At 43.3% G+C, this 8,457-nt stretch overlaps 1 protein-coding gene across 7 annotated transcripts; it reads left to right on the top strand.

Moving 5' to 3' along the window:
• Positions 1 to 370: 370 nt before the first annotated feature.
• LOC109749030 (F-box protein At5g03100) lies at positions 371 to 3,510 on the top strand. 7 transcript variants are annotated; one of them, XM_020308024.4, is made up of 6 exons: positions 371 to 729; positions 909 to 1,009; positions 1,102 to 1,225; positions 1,382 to 2,251; positions 2,371 to 2,523; positions 2,894 to 3,510. In XM_020308024.4, exons 3-6 carry the CDS (start codon positions 1,130 to 1,132, stop codon positions 3,329 to 3,331), a joined length of 1,557 nt encoding a protein of 518 aa, XP_020163613.1. In that variant the 5' UTR covers positions 371 to 729; positions 909 to 1,009; positions 1,102 to 1,129; the 3' UTR covers positions 3,332 to 3,510. The 7 variants fall into 7 exon arrangements, with proteins under 7 accessions (XP_020163613.1, XP_020163612.1, XP_020163615.1 ...); XM_020308023.4 differs by having other exon boundaries at positions 860 to 1,009; XM_040387752.2 differs by having other exon boundaries at positions 372 to 729; positions 909 to 976.
• Positions 3,511 to 8,457: the final 4,947 nt, after the last annotated feature.

Here is an 8,457-nt window from a genome sequence, read left to right as displayed (position 1 = left end):
GGTGATTTGTCTCCTTTTTCTTAGTGAAGAGAGACATGCACTGGTTTTTGCATAGAATTATCCTATCTTTTCAGTCCTGTAAAGTCGACGTTGGCTTGTAACCGATTTTTGATGTTATTAATGAGACATGTATTACTATGAAAAAAATTGTATTGATGATTATCTAAAAAAAGATAATGTTGATTTTGTAAGTACTACTTGGTGCTCTCTCCGTTCCTAAATACTCCTATAAGACATTTTATAGATTTCACTAAGAACTACGTATGGATATACTCCTACAGATATACTTTAGAGGGTACATTCACTCATTTTGTTGTGTATATCGTCCATAGTACAATCTTAAAACGTAGAGATATGGTGAGATTTACAGCTCACGTTGGATGGGCTGTGCAAGGAATTAGCTGGAACAAAAAAAGCCACGAGCCATGCCATAGGAGGAGCTGCTGGAGTTAGGAGAAGCCAGCGGAGGCCGCCGCCGCCGCCGGCTCCGAACTGCGACCGCCGACCGGCCACACCTTGGTCTCAACGGCGCACTCGTCGCCGAGCATCGCCCGGCTTTGTCGCTAGAATCGGGGGATTTCCGCCGAGTGTAGGCGGCGGTGGATTGGGCGCGTCTCGGTCCAGATACATTGGCGGAGGGCATTGTTTTCCTCGATCTCTCGCGAGTCTCATCATCCGAGTTCCCGCCGTCTCCAGATCCGTCCACTCGCCGCCGCCCCTATACATACGGTACGGTATCTATCAACGCCTCTCCCCTTGCGTATCGTATCTCGACAAAGTTCCATCGTTCCAGAGCTTCACTTGTTATATCTCTCCCACAAGATCGATTTCCAACTAAGAAAGAATCATGTTGATTCAGAAACCTGGCAGATAATTCCTCAGATGTGCAGATTCTAAAACTATTTCAGATTCAGTATCCCTTGGCGGGACTAGGGAAAGAAGAGTGCACTAGAAGCATAATGCGTCTGAAATTACAGTTTGTTCCTAGCTGATGATACCTACTTTCAAGGTCCACTTCTTACAAACTTTTGATGTCGGATGACTCTGTTTAGGCTTTGAGCTTTTGATGTCTGATGACTCTGTTTTCATGTTTGTGTTCAGGCAGAGCAGAGGCTAAGATAGTTTTTTAATGGCAAACATAGATATTGGTTCAGATGAAGATCTGCATCAGACCATGATGATGAAACCAAAGAGAAAGGGGCTTCAACTCACCAACCTGCCAAAGGTATGGACTTTATATATTCGAATGCACTCATGCCAAGTTATCAGAATCTTATCAAGTATATCAACTTGCTGTCCTCCTCCTACTTTTGCTTCCCAATGCAGCACAACAACTTAATTTGCTTACCAATGTACAACTATCTGAATGCCTTTGCTCTAGGACATTCTCTGCAGCATCCTGTCACGGTTGCCTATAAAGGAAGCCGTGCGGACGAGCATACTGTTGGAACACTGGAAACATCTTTGGCGCTGCCACTCAAATCTAGAATTCAGTCTTAGATCAATGTTTCCAGGTCCTCGTACCAATGGACCCAACGATGTTAGGCCATGGAAAGACGTGTTTATTGAGAGAGTTGATGCGGTCCTGCAGCAACACTCTGGTGCAGGGGTTGACAACATTCAGTTCCAGGCTCCATGTGACGATGAGCATGGGGATCGGATAGAGGGATGGGTCAGATTTGCTACTGCTTCCAAGACGAAGCAACTTATTCTCGATTTCTCAGCTACACACCATATAGAGCAACATCCATATAAAATCGATTTGCGGCTTCTCGATGACAGTAAAAGCTCACACCTGCAATCCATAAAACTCTGTTCCGTTTCTCTAAAGGTGCCTGCGGATTTCAAGGGTTTTCGGAACCTTAAATGGATTTTCCTAGCGGACACGAATATTACCGACGGCGACCTTCACCATTTGGTGTCCAACTGCAGTGGTATTTTGGAGTTCCTTGGAATCGCTGGTTGTGGGATGCTCAGAAGGTTACATATATCTCATCTTTCAAACAAGCTTAAGCATTTGCAAGTATATGACTGCCGCTTGCTTCAAGCGATGGAGTTAAACTTTGGTCTGGTAAAGCTCGAGTACAGAGGCCCGTCTGTATTGTTATCGCCTCCTGGAAGTTTACTTCTAGCAGATATATGCATCAAGCTGGAGGGTATCTGTACTAATTCTCTAGAGTACATGTTCACCAAACTTGGTCATAATGTGCCTCGTCTCGAGATTCTGACTCTAAGATGCCGTGAGGGGAAGGTTTGGGATTCTCTGTTCTTGGCTTCCACCTTTTGTGCATCCCTATTTAATATTTCTTAGGCTTCATTGTCGATTTTATTGTTTGTTTTCTTACCCGACTATGTATTTGTGTGATTCAGATGGCTACACTGCGAGGAAAACTGCATGAGTTTGTTCATTTGAAGCACCTGAGACTGGACTTGACTTTTGGGTGTGCGACAAGGACAACTGATATTCTTGAATTTGCCTGCCTTCTGGTTGCTGCTCCTTTCTTGGAAAAGCTGGAATTTCACGTAAGTTTGGCCTTTCAACTTTCATTCTACTGCAGTAACCATTAGAAAATCGATTATTGTTTGTAGCCGACCCCACTTGTTCTTTTAAAATTAATATGACATTTAGGAGTTGTTCGGCAGTCCTCCAGCTCCCTAAAATCTCAGAATCTGTGGAGCTCCTTTTTCCCCGCTCCGTCATTTTTAGCTATAGCTCCATCAACTCCCGGAGTCGACTTGGGGAGTGGAGAGTCTCCGAACAGGCCCTTATTATCTAGTAATCAGAATCCTGTTCAACATATAGTTCGACTTTTATTACTTTTTTTGACACAGATTACTGAGCTACTTCAGACTGCTAAACAAAAAGTACTCACATCCTTCATTTTATCTACAGATGTGGCTGCGCTGCCAGCATGAACGATACAGTGTGGGTAAAGGGCATCTCCGGAGCCTTCCCTCCCAACCACACTCCCAGCTCAGGTCGGTCGACATCACGGGGTTCTACGGCGAGAAGGACCAACTGGAGCTGGCGCTCCACATCCTCAGAGACTCCGTCGTGCTGGAATCGATGAAGATAGACCCAGGACCCGCGGCCGCCCCCGCTGGTCTTACCCGACTGGCGCGCACGGAGGCTCCTCATTTTGTGGACGGCTACGAAGTCGCCCGGGAGTTCCTCCTCAGCAGAGACCGCCGCGATGTTGTCCATGTCGCAGAGCCTCTGGCCTGTCGTCTGAGGCCGCTCATGCTTGGCGCCCGGTGGCGTATCGATGCAGCCCAACGTGCGTCTTTCTTTGCAGCTCTGCGCAGAAGAAACGCGGAGAATGCAGGGTAATGGTCGCTGCCTTCCTCCGGCCGGGCTTTCTGAAGCTATGCATACACCGGTGACATTTGGTAGCATTCATTCAGAGTTGGTCAAAACTCTGTCTGCTGAACTCCATCCATTTGGTAGCATTCATTCATAGTGAAAACTGTTTTGTTGGATCATAATGGAAAAGAAAGGACTTTTGTTCAGAGCTTGGCTTAACACCATGTATTTGAATCCTCCCTTGGCCAGTTTAGTTTGTGCTCATTTGGGGCATTCCTGCTGTTAGGAAGAAACTTGAAGGGGGGTTGCTTGACGATTCGAAAAGGATTTGTGCAAGTAATTTGAGTGGGCTCTCTTCTTCCTTACTCTTTGGGTTGATCTCCCCCTGATTTGATTTGCTCCGGTCCATTGCTTCTCTCGGTTAGTTTTGTTTCGTTTCGTGTTGCCAGCAGTGGTTCGCTGTTTAGTGTGTGTGAAAGAATCCTGGTGTGTGATGTGATTCAGCGATTGCGCATGTTCAGTTGTGCAACATTTTTCATTTGTTCGGAATGTTTAAATATTATTTCTACTTTTTTTTCTTCCTCTTTGTTTTATTCCTTCTCTTCTCATGCCGGCCTCTTGTAATGTCTCTGACCCACCAGGGCAGGCCGGACGGATGGAGTAGCTATACTATACCCATGAAGCAGATCTGTACGCACGGCGTTCACTGCTGTTGTGCTGATCTGAAGCACTAGTTTTTCAAATAATGCGACCTGAACTTAAATTAAATTCAGACATCAAAAAGATGTTGAAAATTTCAAAAACTGTTCGCGGAAATGGAAAATTTTCATATTTTAAAAAAATGTTTGCGAATTTAAAAATCTTCACAATTTACCAAAAGTTCATGATTTCAAAAAAAGTTCACTAATTTTGAAATAATCATGATTTAAAAAAATGTTCATGAATTTTAAATATGTTATAAAAATGAAATTGTGATATAAAAAATTGTTCACTCAGTTGAAAGATGTTCGCAAAATGGAAAAGATAAATAAAAATTGAAAGAAAAATGAGAAATAAATGGAAATGAAAAACAAACATGCAAAAAAAGGAAAAATAAAAATCAATAAGAAAAGTGAAAACGAAAAATAAAAAAAGCAGAATAAACACAAAATAATGAAACAAAAACCGGTCAAGGAAGGTTCTAGCACAAGGATCAAGTTGGGCCAGCCCAGATAGGATCAGCTTTCCTTTGTGCGCGATGGAAACCCACGGATCCCCTCAGGGCGCCCTATATCTCGCTCTAAGCGAGACAGGGAGGGAGTCTCCCGTCGGGTAGCCCAGTTGAGCCGGCCCAGCCGAGCGGGAGGCAACGGCCTGTCTTTTAAATTATATTTTCTGTTTTCTTTTCTCTTTTTTTTTCTTTCTTTTTGTAAATTTCTTTATACATTAGAGTAGAATATATATATATATATATATATATATATATATATATATATATATATATATATATATACACACATTTGAAAAAAAGTTGAACAATTATTTGGAAATTGTTGAATAAGTATTTAAAAATATTGAACGGTTATTTGAAAAATGTTGAACAAGTATTTTAGAAAATGTTGAAAAAGTACTTAATTTTTTTTGAACAAGTATTTGAAAATTGTTGAATAAGGATTTTGAAATATGTTAAACAAATATTTGAAAAAAAATCATGAACAAGTATTTGAAAAATGTTGAACAAGTACTTGAGAAAATGTTGATTATGTACATAAAAATGTTGAACATGTGTTTGAAAATATTTGAACAAGTATTAACAAAATGTATAACGAGTATTTAAGAAATGTTGATCCAGTATTAGGAAAAGGTTGATCATTTATAAAATAAATATTGAATAAGTATTTGAAAATTAATGAACAAATATTTTAAAAATGTTGAACAAGTATTTAAAAAAATGTTGATAATGTGCGTAAAAATGTAGAATGGAAAAAAACCAAAAAATGAAAGCTGGAAAATAAACCAAATAAACCAAAGGAAAATGAAAAAAAGGAAGACACAAATAAAATCTTGGAGAAGAAAAAAACAAAGAAATCGAATAAATGAAAAAAAGGAGAAAACCCGGCTCTTCTTTTCTACAAGTACGGCGCGCTCTACTAGTCAAAACGAACACGAAAATGGTGGCTGGCTTTGCTACTTCTTGTCGAGGGGGGCTTTGCTACGCTTATGTTCGAATCCTGGACCACCCCCCTTTGTGTGCTCCCTTTTTCTGAAAATCGTTTGTTTTAAGGATACTCTATTGGGCTTGCCTGTTACTGTAGCATTCAACGCGAGATTTTCCTACAGGCTCGCTTAATGCGAGAAATAGCACTCGCGGTTCCCCCAAGCCCATCCTCAATGGCCCGGCCCAGCGAAGGAGGAGCATTTGTGTTTCTTCTTTATCATTTTTATTTTTTTATTACCCTTGGTTAAGTTTCTGAAATGGAAAAAAAATTAAAAAATCATTCACTGTGCACTAGAAAAATATAAAAGCAGTGTAAATTTTTTGTTCACATAACCTTTAAATAAGTGTTTGTCTCTACAGCATAATACAATACGGTTTTGGGAGATTTTTATAATTCTCCTCTTTGTTGTGCGGGCTTGATGGTTTCTCTCTGTCTTTTTTAGTTTTTATTTTGCATTTTTAAATCCCATGTAAACATTGAAAATTAAACGTATTAAAAACTATGTAGGCGAGCAATTGCATTTTAAAGGTGAACCCCATGTCATTCATTCAGTAATAGGAGTACAACCACATTTCACCGCGATCTAGAGGCAACCAGAAGGACAATTGGCACACCACTTTTGTTAAAATAACCCTATAAACACATGGAAGTCATCGGGGGACCCAAAAGCAAAACAACCAAAAGCCGACGTAAATGAGACCTTGCCGGACATAGGAGATACACCACCATCTCACGTAGGAGCAAAGAAGCGCCATAGCAAGCAATGTTGTACCGTGAGTCGACAAAATAGCTCGTCGTGCGGCCTAAGACTTTGTAGCTTGTCTGTCGGGGATCTTCCACACGGTCCCAGGCCCGTGACTTCTCCATCTTCATTCGATACGGTCGGATGGTAGACCTGAAGCCACCTTCATGCAACCACCAAACACATGCCAAGCCAGCAATCTTCCAGATCAGGTCACTACCATCTTGCTTGAGAAGATAACACCAACAGCCCAGTTGCATCCGGAACAAGGCCACCTACATATCCATACCATAGCCCCTGAGAAAACACCTTGGAACGGTGTGATCGGAGCACAATGGGACTTCATAAAGTCGCCGCCGCAGCCGCGTCAACCATGCTTGACCAACAAACCTACCAGATCGACCACAGAGGCACTTCATTTACCGCTATCGTCACCACCACTAAAGAAGAAGCCATGGTCAGGCAAAACCTAAGCAAGGTAGTCCTAAAACTACCGCTAATACACCCCTCACGCGCGGGATTCGTTGAACCGGAAGGAGAGCCAGAGACAACGCCGGCAAATGGAGGCGCCAAGGGTGGGCGGTTTCACTTCTTTCCATCGGCACGGGAGGAGCAAGGTATTTTGAGAAGGAACAATGCAATGTAGTTTATGTATGAATTGTGCGAACACAAAATGGGTGTTTTATTTTTCTTTTTTGAAGTTAAGATAAAATGGGTGTTGATACCACCAGTTGTGTTCTTTTCTGCGGTATATACTGCTGCCGGTGCCACGTGTCCCAGCTTTTAGTAACTTGGGCAATAACTTATAGAGGACCTAAGGAAGGATTGACCTCGATCGCAATATATAATAGACTGGTAATTACTGCTTGCAATACTAGCTTATTTTTGGAAGGAATTAATTCACCCATAAACAGATCAACATGAAAGGTCTCCCTCATCTCATCCCCTTGTTCTGATTGATCAACATGAGAGGCCAAACTTGGATTTGCTAGCCAAGTAATCTCGATTGGTTCGTGTCAGATCACCGCAACCCTATAAAGGGCGGGTGGTTTCGCTTCTTTCCATCGGCACGGGAGGAGCGAGGCGGTTTGAGACGGAGCAATGCAATGTAGCGTACGTACGTACGTATGAGTTGTGCAAATATGAAATGGGTGTTTGTTTTTTGCGGGGGAATATGAAATGGGTGTTGATGCCACCAGTTGTGTCTTTTGTGCTGTAGTGCCACGTGTCTCACCTTTTAGTAACTTCCTCAAGAACTTATAGAGAAGCCAAGGAAGGATTGACGTGGATGGCAATAATAGGCTACTAATTACTCCTCGCCATAATAGGTTATTTTTGGAAGGAATTAATTCGCCAAGTTCATTCCATCATATTCAGATCAACATATGAAAGGTCTCCCCGGACCATCTCATCCATCCCCTTGTTCTAGCTTGCTTGTAATCTTGATTCGTGTCAGATCACCGCAGCGTCCCTATAAAACATACTAGTGGAGCACCAGCCAAGCTGCACCGACAGATCTCCAGACCAAGCAATGGCGTGCGGCTACAGAGCGGCGGCGCGCGACGTCTCCGGCGTGCTCCTCCTCCTCCTCATCATCGTGGCCTCTCTCGCCACGGTCACCAGTAAGTAAAACCTCACTCAACCCCGACGTGCTTTTCTTCTCGCGGAGCTGTGCATAGATGATGATGCATGGGGATTTGTTTGCCGTTGATCTGAATAGGGTCGGCGTGGGTGGGCGACTACGCGTCGGACCACGGGTGCGGGAAGACGTTCGTGGAGGCGCTGTGCGACCCGGCGGACGCGGCCCAGAACCGCGCCTGCAGCGACGCCTGCCACTACAACGGCTGCGGCGGCGGCCGCTGCGTCTACGTCGGCGCGGCCCGGGGATGCTACTGCAAGCCATAGCCCTAGCAATCGGTCCATCTCGATCGGGCGGCGCACCCTCTCCTGCTCCTGCTCCGCTTTAGCTAGTCGATCATGTGTTCCCTCGTTGAATTGAATCCAATAAAGAGGCATACATGCATGTCAGATATACTCATCATACTGCACCAGTCCATAGATCCCTGAAGAAATTGCTCCTGGGAACGCACAGCGTGATGGTTTTTTATTTTAGCATGAAGATGATTTAGTTGATGGGGATCGAGGGAGAAAGGGAATGCATATGCATGCAAGCAGCAAATCTTTTTCGCTAATAACTGCAGATCGATCCATAT

Source organism: Aegilops tauschii, chromosome 4, assembly GCF_002575655.3.
Source record: "Aegilops tauschii subsp. strangulata cultivar AL8/78 chromosome 4, Aet v6.0, whole genome shotgun sequence".
Taxonomy (NCBI): domain Eukaryota; kingdom Viridiplantae; phylum Streptophyta; class Magnoliopsida; order Poales; family Poaceae; genus Aegilops; species Aegilops tauschii.
Note: the sequence above shows the minus strand (reverse complement) of the source record. Positions and strands in the feature narration are given on the sequence as shown.